The sequence below is a fragment of the Meles meles genome, chromosome 15 (assembly GCF_922984935.1).
Source record: "Meles meles chromosome 15, mMelMel3.1 paternal haplotype, whole genome shotgun sequence".
Taxonomy (NCBI): Eukaryota; Metazoa; Chordata; class Mammalia; order Carnivora; family Mustelidae; genus Meles; species Meles meles.
Window position 1 is genome coordinate 73,690,506 of NC_060080.1, and position 18,919 is coordinate 73,709,424.

Sequence of the window (18,919 nt, forward strand, 5' to 3'; positions counted from 1 at the left end):
CTCAATCCCTACCCCACATATACCAGCACACCATATTTTGAATCCTAATCTGTTGGCAGCTAGTTCTCTCAATCACTTCTTAAACAATCATTTTCAAGATTTCTTCAACATTTGATACTGTTGCTCATTCACACTTAAGCTTACCCTCCTACAACTGAATTTTTCAGTTGTTTAGTTCAGTTTCAGATTTTTCAACTGAAAAATCAGTGCTGATGACTTCCAAACTTAGAGCTTTAATCTAACATTACCACTATTCCTGTACCATATTTCTAAGTACCTAGTAGACAGTTCCAGTTCTAGGACCCAACATAAGCATAAACACAATAGGTCTAAAACTAGAAAATAAATAAGTGATATAATTCAAAATAAGATCTAATAATACATGTTAGAAAGAACATGTCCAACATTCCTAAAACTTTTAGTCATCTGAAAGGAAAGTTTGAGGCTGGGGTAATCTGCTTCCAAGATGGCTTATTCACATGACTGTTGGCAGAATGCCATATTTCCTTGACACATAAGCCTCTCCATAAGGCTGCTTAAATGTTCTTATGATATGGCATCTGGCTTCCCCTATAGCTAGTTACCCAAGAGCCCAAGATGGAAGCTATAGTGCTTTTTATGACCTAGCCTCAAAAGGCATGATGCATCATTTCCACAATATCCTTGTGGTTACACAGGTCAACCCTATTCATTACTGAAGGGAATTCTACAAGGGCAAGAATAGTGAAAGGTAGGGCTCATTTGGAGGCCTCTTGGAGGCTATGACAGAGATTGATCCTTTGACATTACTGAGACTTTTTTAATGGCCTAACACAGTTGGTCTTCGTAAATATTCCATGTGTAGCAGACAATGTTTTAGATAGCAATATGTTATGAAAGGTAACTAATACAACTTCCTTTAAGTTAGCTGTAAGATGATGATGGATGATGATATATCCTAATGTCTTGCTACTCATGGACTAATGGCACCAGGATCAATAGGGACCTGTTAGAAAAGAAAGCCTCATCTCCACTCTAGATTTCCTGAGTCGGAATCTGCATTTTAACAAGAGATATCAGTGTATATACTTAAACTTGAACAGCACTACCTTAGAACAATCCTTCAGTCATTTAAAAACATAATTACTTGCTCATAATTTTTATTCAAAACAAGAATAGGAGAGTTCTGCTACCACTTGGGGGTACAGAAAGCCATTAGAGAACATTGTTCCCAGCCTAACAAGAAAAAACAAAATAATCCATAAAATCATAATTTTTTATGAACTCATCTGAGAGCTAATGCCACAGACAATTGAAAGAACTAAATTCTAAAGTGTGACAGGCCCTTGTTAGGAGAGATGGAATACACAAACTGTTTTACCTTTGGGAGGGCACAGAAATAGTGGCTGTCATAAAATAAAGTTAAAAAACAAAAACAAAAACAAAACATGGGGCACGTGAGTGGCTGAATTGTTAAGTGTCTGCCTTCAGCTCAGGTCATGATCCCAGGGTCCTGGGATCAAGCCCCACACTGGGCTTCGGGCTCTCTGCTTGGCAGGAAGCCTGCTTCTCCTTCTCCCACTCCCCCTGCTTGTGTTCTCTCTCTTGCTGTCTTTCTCTCTTTCTCTGTCAAATAAAAAATAAATAAATTTTCAAAAAAAAAAAAAAGACTCAAATTTTAACAAATTCTTTTTTTTTTTTTTTTTAATTTTAACAAATTCTTAAAAACAGGGTGCCTGGGTGGCTCAGTCAGTTAAGTGTCTGTCTTCAGCTCAGGTCATGGTCCCAGGGTCCCAGGATCCACCCCTGAGCTGAGCAGGGAGCCCGCTTCTCCCTCTCCTTCCTGCTGGTGCTCTCTCTCACTATCTCTGCAATGATCTCTCTCTCAAGAATAAATAAGTAAAATGTTTAAACAACAACAAATTTTTAAAACCCAAGTGTGAGCTAACAAGATAATTTAGCATCCTTGCCATTCCCATATAATAAGGTCTGCATCTATTAGCCAGCATTTTTCTACAGGCCTCCATCCAGTGCTCCATAGGAAGACTTTAGACAAGACAGGAGACCTAACAGAGACACCCATGGAGATGGTGATTGATATGCAGAACATACTAAGGTTTAAGGCTGAACAAGGATATCAGGCAAACCTCATCCATATTCTGGGCTTTACATGACCATAAGATGAGATCAGGTGTCACTGTGGGACAGGAACACAACCTGCCTTACATACTGGACAAAGCTCCGCTATGAAGAAAAACCTGTCTGCCACTCAGAGAGAGGCAAAACACCCTCCTCACCCCAGTCCTAGATAAGGGATGGCTATTGCTGGAGAAAAATAAAACACTCGACTATCCTCACATTTTAGTGACACTAGGCAATGGCCATGTGTCATTAGGTAATGGGCAGGAAATCTGCTCATGCCCAGATGATACAAAGCAGAGATCTGCTGCCCTGAGAAAGGGAATGGTAACTTATTTGTACCAGGACCTCTCATTGATACTAGGCAGAGTTTATTTACCTTGAAAGGAATGAGCAGGAAACTGGCCTGAGCTCTGGAGCAGTACTGTCCAATAGGACTTTCTACAATGACAGAAATATCATGCATCTACTGTCTAATATGCCAACCACTAGCCACATGAAGATAACTGACTACTGATGATTATAGCCCTAGACTTCACTCTGAGTAGATGGGAGAGACTGTCTGCTCCAAGGGAAGATAAGGAAAGTCCTACTTTTGAGACACAGGCAAACAAAGTCTGCTTAATACTAAAACTACAGCAGAAGAATCAAGAAACTCATGCTTGAGAAACCCACCCCAAGGGCCTCATACCAAGTAACAGCAATTGCTATGGGAGGGGCAAGATCACAGAGCAAAATATGTAATTCCCTTCTTGCCCCCAAATGTATCACAAGCTGAAAGATCAAGGTAGAACAGAAATGCTAAGAAAAATCATCTGACACTCCAGGGCTCACATTAATCACAAAGTATTAGCAATCCATCTCTGTATGAATTTGTAGCCTGTGGTTCTCAGAAGGTAACTATGAAAACCACAAAAGCTAAACCCAGCCCAGTTATTACCTAAATTGACCTATACCTGTTTCATGCTAACAACGTGACAAAAGTAGAGGCATGTTTATTTCTGGACAGAAATATTATCTACCGAAATCTCTACCATTCTTTTACAATGTTTGACATTTAATCCAAAATTATGAAACACACAGAGAACAGGATAAAACAGTCAACAAAATCAGACCCAGAGATGGAGGAGATATTAAAATTATTATACAGAAACCATATTTATAATTAATATGTTTATGGATCTGGTGGGAAATTTTAGCAGAAAGATGAAGACTACTTTTAAAAAGGCAAATGAAGGGCAACCTCTTGAGTTCCCTCCCTCTTCAGGACCTTTGTATTATCACTCAATAAACCTTGCTTTGCTGCCAAACAAAAAAAAAGGCAAATGAAAATGCTACAAATGATAAATGTGCAGAAGTCCTTTATCAGGTTTATCAACAGAATGAACACATGAGAGGGAAGACTAAACCAAAAAAGATTGAAAGAAATGATCCAAACTGAAACAAAGAGACAAAAGACTAGAAACGAGGGCAGAGCAACTAAGAGGTGAGACAATAGCAAATGGTCTAACATATTTTTACTTGGAGTCCCAGAAGTAGGAAGTGAGCCACAGAAATATTTGAATAGCTAATGAGCAAAACTTTTCTAAATTAAATAAATGACAACAAATCACAGATCCAAGAACCTCCAAAAAAACCAAAGCAGGATAAAAATAAAGAAAAACACACCTAGGTGCACCACAGTCAAACTGCTGAAGTGATGACATAAAGAGAAAAGTCTTGGAAGTCAGACAGAAAAAGAAAAAGAAGAAACATTACAGAGGAACAAAGATAAGAATGGCAGCAGACTTCTTATCAGACACTGTATACGCCAGAATACAAGGCAGTACCATCTTTAAAATACTTAAAGAAAAAAAAAAGAAAATTTCTTAGCATCCACAAAAGGATTCTTATAAATTCATTGCTAGATTTCAACTATATGAAATATTACATATACTTATCCACGGAAAAGGAATTGACCCTGATAAACATCAGGATTAGTCAACTTTTTCTGTGTAAAGCCATATAATAAGTGGTATAATAGTATAATGATGATATTATTTGAAGACTGACTGTGATAAATTAAAGATAATTACTGAAAAGTATAGAGCAACCACCACCATCACCACAGCCCCCAAAAAGGGAATAGCTGATAAGCCAATAGTAGAGATAAGAGTGAATCATAAAAAAAATACTCAATCCTTCAAAAGACAGGAAAAGTGGGGGAAAAGAATAGAGCAAACAAAAAATAGCACAATGACAGATTTATAGCCAACCATCTCCATTACATTAATGTAAATGGTCTACATTCCAATTTTAAGGCTGAAACTGTCATACTGAATAAATAACATACTGAGAGTGGCAGAACACTATAGAAACTAAGCATAGAACATTAGAACATTAGAAAACTAATTTATGTCCTATAGTAGACTGAAACTGTTAGATTTATATCAATATTTAAGAAATTTTAAAACATCTCAATGAAAGCAAGTGATGAATATAATTAGGCTCAAACTGAAGTAATTATAAGTTGACAATTTTCTGTCTTCCTTTAGTTTCCCCATATTTTAAGGTCTCGAAGTTAATTCTCCCCCACCTCCCTAAATACAGCAATGTTCATAAACACTGACCTTGCCATGGCTTTTTTCCACTTTCTGAAAACATTTATTCAGGGACAGATTATGTCGAACAGAATTCTTCCAGCCTGTTGGTGCAGTAGCAAAATATGGGAAGCGATCCAAAATCCAGTTATAAATTTCTTTGACAGGCAAACATTTATTTGGAGAGTGTTCAATAGCCATGTAAATGAGAAGACTAAAGGAGTATGGGGGCTTTGCAGTTGCTGATTTTTTTTCTGGGTTCTGATAGCAAGATGGTCCTAAGGATGGCACATCATCTCCCTCTATGTCATACAATGGACTAACAATTGGAAGACCCTCACTTCCAAAGCTGAAGTTTGTTAGAAGATTAGTACTTTCATGAAGCCAGTTCAAGTTTGTGAGTTCATCATCTGCTGACTCACTGTCCACTACAGTGGCCTTTGGCCTGGCAGCATCAACAGCTTCAGGCAAGCTTCCCATTTTGTAAATCTGGCTTAATCCTGCAACCTTTTCAGCTCCTGGAGTTTCAGCTCTCTTTTCTGGAGTCATTCCAATTACTGGACCCATTTACTCTTACAGTTCTGCAATAAAGAAAACAATTGTCAATCAATATAATACTTAAGACTCTTAAGCTCATGGAAAACAAAAATATATATTTAAATATCACAAATCAGAAATTTTGCAATCATTTATCCCACATAATATCGAAGCACAATATTTGTACAACAAAGACATTAAAGGTTATAATCCAAGGAAGAAAACTTATTTCATATTATTTGAAATGGCTGTAAATAAAATACAGCATTGTAACGCCATATGTGAGTGATATTAATACAAGTAAATAATGTATTTTGAATACTTATTAAAGTCCCCAGCGTACAGTAACAGCCTAGTAATGGTTATTGTTATTAAAAATGAGCAGACTTTCTGGGACATCTGGGTGGCTCAGTGAGTTAAGCAGCTGCCTTCGCCTCAGGTCATGATCTCAGTGTCCTGGGATCGAGTCCCACATCCGGCTCCTTGCTCAGCAGGGAGCCTGCTTCTCCCTCTGCCTCTGCCTGCCGCTCGGTCTGCCTGTGCTTGTGCTTTCTCTCTCGTTCTAACAAATAAATAAATAAAATCTTAAAAAAAAAATTAGCAGACTTTCTTCGAATTATAAGACTAGATAATCCACGCATTTTAAGGATATATGACCTTACTCGATATAGAAAATAACCAAATTTAAATTTAATACATTGAAATTCAAATAAATATTTATTTAATAAATTTAAATTCACTATTAAGCCAAATTTAAAATATTGCTTAAACAATAATTCCAAACAAACCCTTTTCTCAAATCGAAATATATACTACAGAGATAAATAACTTCTAATATTTTTATAGGTTTCTTACTAAATTCATTATCAGCAAAATTATTATTTACTATAAATTTATTACATTCAATATTTTAACTGAATTCTATATCATCTCATCAAGTATTGACAATGAAAGGCTGGCATTCTCTAAGTAAAATTTGAATTATCACCATAATTTTCCATGAGAAGGGAAAAAAAGCTATTTCTAAACTATCCTTTTTTATTTCTATTTTCTTAAATTGTCTTTTGTTTTGCCTTTGAAACATACTTCAAGGCAAAAACCTATCATGGGAAAATAAGTGACCAAAGAGAAAAGTGATATAAGTGATATAAGATTAATGTACTATTAAATTCATTTTTAGTGGTTCATAAAAGTACCTCATTTATGAATTCAGTGGAAAACTTTCTATCTTCCATTATCCTATTCAATCTACTTATGCTTATATAACTGAAATAAGAGAAATACCCCCACAGTTTTATTTCACTTAGAACAAATCTGGCAGGTTACTCCAAGAACTTTGAAACCAGTCAATTTTATATGTATAACAGTTGATCTGGATTCTGGTAGCTATAATAGATGTAGTCTCAAAGCTCTTACTATCAACAGCATCAGCTAATATTTTGGGGGCCAGGCATTGTGCTAGACATTACAAACTGTATCTCAATTAACCATCAATTAAATCCTACAAAGTAGGCACTATTATTAACCCAATTTTATAAATGAGGAAAATGACTCAGAGGTTAAGCATTCTGTTTTAGCTTACCTGGTTAGTAATGGGAAACAACAGAATTTAAACCTGGGCAGACTGACTTCAGAACCACAACTACTATATTATCCTGGTAAGAATGCAAACTCATCGTTGTTGAATACCAATGACCCAGTCCCATCTATTTTAAATCTTACTACTGTTCTCTCCACATCCAGTTCCTATTTTTCTTACTTAGACCTGTACTTATAACTTGACATACCAAGATACTTTAAGAAGGAAAAGATCAAACTGTAAAAATTTGGTTTGTATTTCAGGTATGAAAGCCACATCACATATTCATAAACATGCACACATGTGCCTGCATATGTGCAAGTAATATATGTCAGAGATGACATTCTGTCCTATGTAGCTGACCAAATTATTCACTTTACCACCAAAGTCTCTCTACCCATAGAGAATTTCAAAAAAATGTGTCAATGAGAATTCACTGGTTGAAGACTATCTTGCTTCCTTTCTAAAAAAAACCCAAACACACATAGCAGTCAGTGTTCAAAGACGGGAATGACTAATTTCCAATGTTCTACTTTTGCCTTTCACCTATACTTCAATCACAGACAGAAATCAGAGAGTACCAAATACAGTAGCTAACACTTACTGAGATTTTACTATATTATAGATACTATGCTATGGGCTTTAAAATCTCTACTTACTCTGTACTGCTGCTTTGTTCTGTGTATGGTCCTTTATTCACAGCCATGGATTCCATAATGTTTAAGTATTTTACTTTTGTATTCCTAATGAATCTTAATAGGTTGGGCGCATGAGTAGGCATCCAAGTTATAATCATTTCAAACTAAAATGAACTTAAAATCGACATATATGTTTACTCTGTACCAAGTGCCGTGTCACCTGCCTTTAAGAATTACTTTATTTTAGAAGAAAATCCTTAATGCTAGAAAAATCCTAACTGATAACAATCAGAAAATTGAAATTCCCTGTTATTAATAAGGAAATTGTAGCAAAAAAAGCCATTTGCCTAAAGTTATAAAACTAATAAACAGTAGAGCCAAAATTATAAATCGGACTGAGTTCAACATGCAAGTTCTTTGTCCATTAGAGTACACTCAATCTCTTAAGTAACTGATATTTTTAGCAATACTAATTCAGACAGACATTGTTGAGAGATATGAGAATAACATATATTCCCCTCAGAAACTAATTCGGATGGCTGCAAATATATATTATTTCTCTGAATTACAAGTTTAGAAAAAAATCCATTACTTTAAGATGTAAAGCAGTATTATGGCAGCATACATGCCAAAGATTACACAAAGTGTACAGCCAAGCAAAGTTAAAAAAAAAATCAAGTACTGACACTGAAAGGGTGACATTCTCTTAGGAAGGTTTGAACACTGTGACTATATTTTCAAGGAGAGAAAAGGAGCTGTTTCTTTCTTTCTTTTTTTTTTTTTTAAGATTTTATTTATTTAGTTGACAGATAGAGATCACAAGCAGGCAGAGAGGCAGGCAGAGAGAGAGAGGAGGAAGCAGGCTCCCCGCTGAGCAGAGAGCCCGATGCGGGGCTCGATCCCAGGACCCTGGGGCCATGACCTGAGCCGAAGGGAGAGGCCTTAACCCACTGAGCCATCCAGGTGCCCCAAAAGAGCTGTTTCTAAACTATCCTTTTAGTATACTTTAGGACATCGTCCACTTAGAACACTAAGTCCACCACAATAAACAGGCAAATCATCTTTTCTCACAAATGAAGTAAGTATATAAAAAGCAAACATATATTAGAAAATGCCCAACTTCACTGATAATCAAAGACACTCAAAGCAAAACACAAATGTGATATTAAATATGACAATGTATTTGGCACAATGCCTAGTATGCAGGAAGCACAAATATTAGTAATAAAAATAATATCTACTTTTGCCCAAATTAACAATGGTTTAAAAAAAACATTATATTTAATAAACAATTTTGGGCAAGGAGCTAGTGCCATTTTGGAATACTAACTGGTAATATGCACCAAGAATCATTAAAAATGTCATATTCTTTGACTCAGTAATTCACAGATCAATGGAACAGAATTGAAAACCCAGAAATAAACCCACACACATATGGTCAATTAAGGTACAAGGAAAGAGACAAGAATATAAAATGGGGAAAAGAAAGCCTCTTTGATAAATGGTGTTGGGAAAACTGGACAGCTACATTCCTAAGAATGAAACTGGACCACTTAAACCATATACAAAAATAAACTAAAAATAAAGACCTGGGGCTTGGGTGGCTCGGTTGTTAAGCGTCTGCCTTTGGCTCAGGTCATGATCCCAGGGTCCTGGGATTGAGCCCCACATCGGGGCTCCCTGATCACCAGGAAGCCTGCTTCTCCCTCTCCCATTCCTCTTGCTTGTGTTCCCTCTCTCACTGTCAAATAAATAAATAAAATCTTTAAAAAGAATAATAATACATTAAAAAATAGATAAAAGATCTAAATATAAGACCCAAAACCAGGAGCACCTGGGTGGCTCAGTGGGTTAAAGCTTCTGCCTTTGGCTCAGGTGGTGATCTCAAGGTCCTGGAATCAAGAACCGCATCTGGCTCCCTGCTCGGCAGGGAGCCTGCTTTCCCTCTGCCCCCGCCTGCCTCTCTGCCTACTTGTGATCTTTGTCTGTCAAATAAATAAATAAAAGTCTTAAAAAAAAAAAATAAGAAAAAGAAAGAAAAGACCTGAAACCAGAAAACTCCTAAAAGAAAACAGTCACTAACCATCACTGTTTAGTCACTTAGACATCAACTATAGCAATATTTTTCTGGATCTGACTTCTCAGGCAAGGGAAACAAAAGCAAAAATAAACAATAGGGCTATATCAAACTAGAAAGTTTTTGCAGAGCAAAGGAAACCATAAACGAGATAAAAGGTTTTCTCCACTGAACGGGAGAAAAGTTTTGCAAATGATATATATGTTAAGGGATTAAATATCCAAAATATATAAAGAACTCATAGAACACCACTAAACCCTCCCTAAATAATCCAATTAAAAATGGGCAGAGGACCTAAACAGACATTTTCCCAAAGACACACCGGATGGGACAACGGACATATGAAAAGATGCCCGATATCACTAACCATGTGGGAAATGCAAAATCAGAACCAGAATGAGATGCCACCTTATACCAGGCAGAATGGCTACTATGAGAGATATAAGAAATAACAAGTATTGGTGAGGCCACGGAGAAAAGGGAACTCCCATGAACTACTAGTGAGATAGAAATTGGTACAGCCACTGTGGAAAACAGTATGGAGGTCCCTTGAAAAATTAAAAATAGGTACCATAGGATCTTCTCATTCCACTTATGAGTATTTATCCAAAGAAAACAAAAACACTAATTCAGAAAGATAGGAGCACCCTATGTTTACAGCAGCCAAGGTACAGATGCAACTTAAGTGTCCATTGTTAAGTGAATGAATAAATAAGATATGGTATATATAAGCAATGGAATATTAGTCATAAAAAGGAATGAAATCTTGTCAATTGTGACAACATGGATGGACCTAGAGAATATTATGCTAAGTGAAATAAGTCAGACAGAAAGACAAAACCCATATGATTTCACTTACATATGGAATCTAAAAAACAAAACCAAACCAATAATATCAATAAAGAAACAGACTCATAAGGGCACCTGGGTGGCTCAGTCGTTAAGTGTCTGCCTTCAGCTTGGGTCATGATCCCAGGGTGCTGGGATGGAGCCCCACATCAGGCTCCCTGCTCAGCGGGAAGCCTGCTCCTCCCTCTTCCACTCCTTCTACTTGTATTCCTGCTCTCGCTATCTCTCTCTGTCAAATAAATAAATAAAATCTTAAAAAAAAAAAAAAAGAAACAGACTAATATGAAAAATAGGTGGTTACTAAAAGGAAGAGTATGGAGGGTTGGGTGAAATGGGTGAAAGGGATTAAGAAACACAAACTTCCAGTTGTAAAATAAGTAAGTCACAGGGATGAGAAGTATAGGACAGGGAGTATAGTCAATAATATTTTTTTTTTTTTTTTTTTTTTTTTAATTTGACAGAGAGAGATCGCAAGTAGACAGAGAGGCAGGCAGAGAGAGAGAGGGAAGCAGGCTCGCCGCCGAGCAGAGAGCCCGATGCGGGACTCGATCCCAGGACCCTGAGATCATGACCTGAGCCGAAGGCAGCGGCTTAACCCACTGAGCCACCCAGGCGCCCCTAGTCAATAATATTGTAATGTACTGGGGTGCCTGGGTGGTTTAGGCAGTTAAGTGTCTGTTGATTTCAGCTCAGGTCACGATCTTGGGAGGAGGTCCGCACTCAGTGGGGAGTCCACTTGAGGATATTCTCCCTCTTCCTCTGTCCCTCCCCATCTAAAATAAACATATAAATCTTCAAAAGAATAACAGTAATATTGTAATGTACTTATTGTGAAGAGGATTTTGTAACGTATACAGCAACTGAATTACTATGCTGTACACCCAAAACTAGTTTAATATGCTATGTCACTATACTTCAAATTAAAAAAGTCATATTCTTTGACCCAATAATTCCATTTATGAATCACTTCATGAAATAATCCTACACAAGAAAAATAGATTGTTTCTGTCTCCCTCGTCTTTTATATACACACACGCACACTCATCCAAGAATTATTAAAGACAGTAGAAAAGTATAAACATCTTATACATTTTATTACAGAGAAACAGCTAATTAAACTGAAGTACATCTATTCAATCTAATATTTAGTCATTAAAAATAACTTTCTTGAAGGCTGTGAAGTAAACAAAAAAGCTTATTATAAATTGGTGAAAAAGTAAAATTATATAAAACACTAAAAGTGGTTTATATTAACTTGATAATTTTTTCTTTGCTCTCTTTATTTTTCTTTAATGTGTTTTTTATTTTTAAAGTAAAAAATTAAAATACATTCAAGGGGAAATCATAAAAAGATCAAGGACTTATCAAATATCTTAAGTCAAAAACAGAAGCCACCTCAGAAACACACACACACAAACAAAAGGAAAAAAACCCGAACAAAAGTCACTTGTTAAATTCAGTAGTCTATTCTGCTATGAAGCTTTTCTGTAACACAAATTAGCTCACTGGTAAATAGGGGAAAGATCTTAGTACAATGTGAAAATCACATTGGTTTGTAAGTGATTTTTACCAGCTTATGTTTTTGCAATACTAAGTAATAACAGCTGAACCCAAAATAGGCTAACGTAGTGGAAAGCAGCAAGCTGCTGAAAATACAGTATTGTACACAATTCTCATTCAACCCATGTTCTTCCTCTTGGCACAGCTTGGCCACATGCATTTTCTTGGAAGTGTTAATGAGCTCTTCTCTCCACAAATTTTTATGCATTTTATCCTGCCCTCCATAACCTTGCAGCTTCAACCCTTCCTTGCATACTTTTCACCAGGCTATTTTCACCTTTTTTTTTTTAAAATTCCTAAATTATATTTCTTTATTTGTAATAAATTTAATATATCTTTTAAAATATTTTAATATTCTTAAAATTTATTTTTGTTATTGTTCTGGTTACAAAGCTTCATACTTTTAGGTGAGTTGACCTATCAGCTAGCACAATATTTTAATGTTTTAGAAATATATAATATGTAATATTATACAAGAAAGACCTGTATATTTCACACCAAAAATTTTTTTAAAAAGCTTTTACTTTTGTTTGGAAAATTCTAGTTTTATACCAAAACAAAATCTAGTTTTATAAGAAACTGCTTCTTAAAATGAACTGAAACCACTCAGTAACAGGTCATTAATAATGTACATGGAAGTTTGCACAAAGCAGAACAAAGTAAAGAAATAAAAGGAAATCTGAGCTAGTGATGTAACATTTCCTTTTATTAATCTTTTAAGAACAATACTCAACAAACCACACATAATTGTTACACATAGTAAATGTCACTCAAAATAAGCATTAGGGTTAAGAGACTATGATGTGGGTTTGAAAACGGTACTCTAATTTCTTAGGAGCATAACTAGCATAACCCAAGTAATGAATACATCCACTAATAAACCAATTCCTAAAACCAAGATAATGCTACAAAAAAAGTAGGTAAATGTACAAGACAATTTTGCAAAGTACACATTGGTGTTAAGACTCCCAAGTCGTCTACATTTCAGGAAAAAACTGAATTTCTTTAGACAAGAATAACTTAAAAGTGGAGAGTTCAAACAAGCCCAGTATAATCACTCTGCAACCCCTGCCTAGAGCTTCACTGTGTAAGGCCATAGCAGTATCTTGAGAAGAGGGCTCAGGATTAAAATGTAACATTTTTTCACTTCTGTGCAGCCCATGCATCTCTCAAAGATATTTAACAGAGATCTGCATATTTCCATACTATGTTCAATATTACAATGATAGTCTACTCTAGGACAAGAGAAATAAAATTCCATATTGGAATTCTTGGATCATTTCCCAGAAGGTTAGAGAGGAGCACTTTTGCTTAGGTCAGTATTAACAATGGTCTGAGAGGAAATGCTTGACAGAGCTCAGAGAAGGGAAACTAAGGAATAGAATTTTCAATATTACCCAGGTATCAGAGGTATTGTAAGAGCTATTACTGATAGCTCTTTTGCCCAAAATAACTAAGAAACCTAAACACAAAATGTTGGTTATTGACACACAGAGTTTTTTTATTTACTTATCCATATTTTTAATTGACTGTATCAAAGATTAGGCAAACAAAAACATTTTTTCTTTATAATTCTATCATGTTAGGACCCCTAACCAATATTTTAGCTCCCCCCCCCTTTTTTTTGAAGTTTGTTTATTTATTTGACAGAGAGAGTCACAGCAAGAGAGGGAACACAAGCAGGGGGAGTCAGAGAGGGAGAAGCAGGCTTCCCGCAGAGCAAGGAGCCTGATATAGGGGCTCAATCCCAGAACCCTGGGATCATGACCTGAGCTGAAGGCAGACACTTAAACTGAGCCACCCAGGTGCCCCACCCCTCTTTGTTTTTTAAACATCATATAAAATTGAATTGTACTGAAGCTTAGTTTTCCCCCCACCAAATTCATTAACATTATTGCAGCAATAATTCACTTTTAAAGATGACAACTATTCTTTCTACTTTATGAATATACCAAAATTTATTATACTCTTGTGGACAATTATTTATTTATGTTTGAGGCTATTATAAGTAGCACTGTTATGGATATCCTTGTTCCTATCTCTTGGAATACAACTGCCAAGAACTTTAGTGGGGTACACAACTAAAAGCAGGATATATTGGGTAGAATTATTGGGTCACAGAGCATTCTTCTCTTCCACTTTAACTGGTCATGACAAATTGCTACCAGGAATATACGTGTATTCTGTTTACTCCATGTACTCATCAAAAACATTTTTTTGCCAACCTGATGACTATGAAATTTCATCTCCTTGTGTTTTACTTGGCATTTCCCAGATTAGTAATGGGGTTGAACATGCAGGTATTCCCTGCCTTTTGAAGTTGTTATACTACTTTGCTTCTACAAAAGACCTACATTAGTACCTGTTGAAGATGATTTTCACTTTCAGGAAAAGGCACAAAGTGAAAATGGGTTTTAGGGTCTGTTCTGAAGCATGTGTGAACCCTGAGCAGGGAGAGTGGCACTGCCAAACTCCTTCCCCAGAGGGTCTATACTCAGACCCTCAGCATCAAGCTGCCATAGCTTTGAATGGTACCTGTGGAATTCTGGGCTTTATCTTACTTATTTTGTGTATCCCTTGGTAAGATGTGTCCTAAGGTACCAGAAAAGCCTATGGGAGGTTCCTTTTTTTGGCTTTGGGAATGTTCATATGAATTTCCATATAAATTAATGGTAATTTCTTCTTCACTTTACACCACTTGGGCTTCCTAAGGTTTTGTAGGAAGTTCTACTTTTGGATAGCAGGAGAAACCTGTACATAGGAATTATCTTCTGGGACACCTGGGTGGCGTCAGTTGGTTAAGTACCTGCCTTCAGGTCAGGTCATGATCCCAGAGTCGAGGGATGGAGTCCCATATCCGGCTCCTTGCTCAGCGGAGAGCCTGCTTCTCCCTCTGACTATTGCTCTCCCTGCCTGTGCTCTCTGGCTCTCTGACAACCAACCAACCAACCAACCAACCAACCAACAAATAAACAAATTAATAAATAACTAATCATTATTTTTAAAAAAAATCTATTAATTGTCTATTTAAATCACTTATATTGTTTGTATACTAATCCTTACATGTGATGCAAATATCTTTCCCTAGTAGGTGGTTTGTCTTTTTAGTCTATTAGTTGTCTATGAATGAAAAAGTTAACTTTAATATGTTGGAATTTATTAACCCTTTGCTTTATAGTTACTGTAGTTTATTTCTCATTTAAGAATTCCTTCCCAGGGTGCCTGGGTGGCTCAACTGGTTAAGCATCCAACTTGATTTCAGCTCAGGTCATGATCTCAGGGTCCTGGGATCGAGTCCTGTGTCGGCCTCCTCAACAGCTGGTAGTCTGCTTGGAGATTCTCTCTCTCCCTGTCCCTCTGTCTCTCTGCCAGGTCCTGCTCTCTGTCTCTATGTCTAAAATAAAATAAATCTTAAAAAACTTGTATCCTTTCTGTTGTGGGAACCAATCTTGAGCATTGGCATCCTTGAACATTCTTGCTATATACGCCAAGAATGTAAAGCCTTCACTTGGGCCTTTTTTTCAGGGTTTTGTTTGCTGCAAGCAAACTTGGATGACCTAACATCCCCTCCTAAAGAGCAGGTCAAGCTCTGTTAACATTTTTTCTTTCATTCATGAGTTATTTAGAAGAATGCTTCTTAATTGCCATGTGATTTTTTTTTCTAACTGATTTATAATTTAAATGGTCCATAGGATACTAATCCTTTGAAATGTATTAAAACTTGTTTGGTCCTAGTGTGTAGTTGATTTTCATGATTCAGCTGATGTTTCCAGTGATTGGATGAAATAGATGTCCACTGAATTAAGCTTGTTAACTACATTGTTTAAATTTTCTATATTTGTACTAATTTGGGGGGGTCTGTTTTCTTTATTAAATACTGAGGAAGATATATTACAATCTCCTACTATGCTGGTGAAATTAATCAGATTTTCCTGGTAGTTCTGTTAATTTTTGCTTTTTTTTGTGGTTACAGTTATTAGTTGCATACAAATTTAAAGCTTCTAGTATTCCTGGCAAAAATGAAGCATTTACCATTTTGTATCAATTCTTTTTCGGTACTAATTCTACTAGTTTTAACATCTATTTCAAATGATATGCCAGATTTCTTTCCACTAATATTTGCCTTATATATTTTTTCCATCATTTTACTTTCAACATTTTTTCCTCTTGTTTCCTTCCAGTCTCTGCTTTAAATGCCATTTTAAATGTAAAGTATAGATATGTTTATTTCTAACACTTTATTTGATATTCTACTCCATATTTCTTTCTTTTTTTTTGGCCTTCTTTAGAATTCTTTCTCTCCTGCTTTCATTTTTTATCATTTGTTAGTTTGAAAGTTATATATTTATTTCTATTACTAAAGTGTTACCTTAAAATTTTTATCACGCATTCTTATAAAAATCTAAAGTTATCTTTAATCTGAGTAATAAAATGATCTTTTGAGGGGCATCTGGGTGGCTCAGTGGGTTAAAGCCTCTGCCTTCGGCTCAGGTCATGATCCCAGGGTCCTGGGATCGAGCCACGCACTGGGCCCTCTGCTTAGCAGGGAGCCTGCTTCCTCCTCTCTCTCTCTCTCTGCCTGCTTCTCTGCCTACTTGTGATCTCTCTCTGTCAAATAAACAAATAAAATCTTAAAAAAAAAAAGACCTTTTGAATACTAGCTCCAATCACCTCCTCCTGGTTTATAAAATAATGGGTATTTAGTAAACAACTATAATAACTGGTAATTTAGTTCTAGTTTTTACTATTCATGGTTAATAATATTACTTATAGTTAATTTTTATTAATTTACCCATATACTTACCACTCTGATTATTCCTTCTTGAATCTCATACTAGCTATGACCATTTTCTTTCTACATAAAACATGGACTGCTTTTGAACTTCCAGATTTTATTTACTTGAGCATATCTTTATTTTATCCTTTGTTTAGAAAAGACATTTCTGCTAGCTGTAGAATTCTAGGTTGAACTAGAATAGGTCATAGTTGTTCAATTTCTTTCTACTGAGTATATAATTTCATGGTCGTCTACTTCCATTATTGTTACTGAGACCTGATATTCCTCTAAAGGTGTTCTGTTTTTCTCTTACAATTTCCCTTTATTAGCCTCTTTTATACTTTCCATTTTGTTCTTTGTGTTGCATTCTGGATTTCTTCAGAATCTTTCACATACAATGAAAACTATCTTTCATTGTATCGGTTTTTCTTCAGTGGGGTCTATTTACTTTTATCTATCTTTTGAATTTTAATTTTAATTACTATATATTTTTATTTCTAGAACCTGATTCTTTATGAAATATCTGCTCCTTTCCTTATTTTAAGTTGTCACTGAACATAGTAAATGTATAATTTTTATATTTTACATCTAATAATTCCAAGATGTGAACTATTGGCAAGTCTGATTCTGCTGATTCTCTTATATTATGCCTTGTTTCCCTAGACAGTTTGTAAATTTTTATTACAAATTCCTCATTTTCTTTCTTTCTTTTTTTTTTTTAATTTATTTCAGAAAGGGAGCACGCAAGGATAAGCAGGGAGAGGAGCAGAGGGAGAATAGGGAGCCTGACTCTGGGATCATGACCTGAGCCGAAGGCAGAAGCTTAACCAACTGAGCCACCCAAGCACCCCTAAGCTACTCATTTTCATTAGAACTTTACTAAAAGCAACTCTTTGATGGTGACCATTTGTGTTGCTTCTGTCAAGTTCCCAGGAGTAGTAACAATGAAGAATCATTTTAAATTCTTAGTGTGAATTCAAGTAAACCTGTGTGAGAGGCTAGTTTGTGGTTAAAAAAATTTTCAGCAGTGATTTTATTCTTCCTGTTAGCAGCAATATTCTTATAACTTTCTTTGTCTTCTCTAAGGACATGAAGAAAAAGAGTATCCAGATTACACATCTAGAAGTTATAGCCCTTTGGGGCTCCACAGTAATGGGGAAGGCTATTTCCTGCGAGGTGTTTTACCTTGGCTGGGTCTGGGCTTTGCTTCCTGTTCCTGAGGCCCACAAGGCTAAGAAAACAGAAACTCACTTGATTTGGTAAATACTCTCAAGGCAAGAGCCAGCTTCAGTACTCAGCTTACTGCACTGGGTTCTCTCTGGTTTCCAATTAGTGTTCGGTCTAAATAGTCTTTACTTTTGTGCCAGAGCACTGATGCATTTTATTGAATATTTTAGGTTGTTTTCAGCAGAAAGGCCATTTAGTTTGTCATGCTGCTGGAAACAGATATTTATATTAGTTCCTGATGGCACTATCACTAACCTAAATTATCCTGTATCTTAAAGCACTGTTTAAGTTTCTCCTGCTTCAACACACTTGAGTAATTTGACTCACTCCTCTATCAGTAAGAGTTGCTCACTGTGATAGTGATTCCCAACTGGAAGTAGGTACAGGACACTTCCCTGGAGGTGGAAGGTACTTATCAAAAATTGTGCACATTTTTCTACAAAGAAAATTTTTTTTTGTTTCCATTTAAAAAAAATTTTTTTTTTAATTTATTTGACAGAGAGAGAGAGATCACAGGTGGGCAGAGAGAGAGGAGGAAGCAGGCTCCCCGCCGGGTAGAGAGCCCGATGTGGGGCTCGATCCCAGGACCCTGGGATCATGACCTGAGCTGAAGGCAGAGGCTCAATCCACTGAGCCACCCAGGTTAAAATTTTATTACATCAAAAGAAAAAAAAACCCTCCACAAAACAAACGCTAACCCTAGGCCAACTCAAAGACAGAAGATTATTATCCAGGTATAACTAATGTCCTCCCCACCCAAACAACCTTACATTAAAAAATTCAAAAGAAATAGAAATGCCAGCTTCAAAAATATTTATCCAAAAAAGTAAGGCATTCACTTTACGAAACAAACGAACAAACAAATAAATCCTAACAACTGAAGGAGGGATGGAGGTTGGAGGAATGAGAAGAGGGAACAGGAGGGTGGTCCCCTGACCTTCCAGGGGCCAGGCCCAGCCCACTCTGACGGGACTGGAA

General features: G+C 36.2%; 1 protein-coding gene across 7 annotated transcripts in view; it reads right to left on the reverse strand.

Annotated features, from left to right (window-relative positions):
* FOXN2 (forkhead box N2) overlaps positions 1-18,919 on the reverse strand; it is a 77,234-nt gene that overhangs the window by 27,169 nt on the left and 31,146 nt on the right. For all 7 annotated transcript variants that reach the window (XM_045979554.1, XM_045979552.1, XM_045979555.1 and 4 more), the window contains one exon: positions 4,728-5,278. In XM_045979554.1, coding sequence (XP_045835510.1) covers positions 4,728-5,264 — 537 coding nt within the window. In that variant the 5' untranslated portion in view covers positions 5,265-5,278. The remainder of the gene's footprint in view (positions 1-4,727; positions 5,279-18,919) is intronic.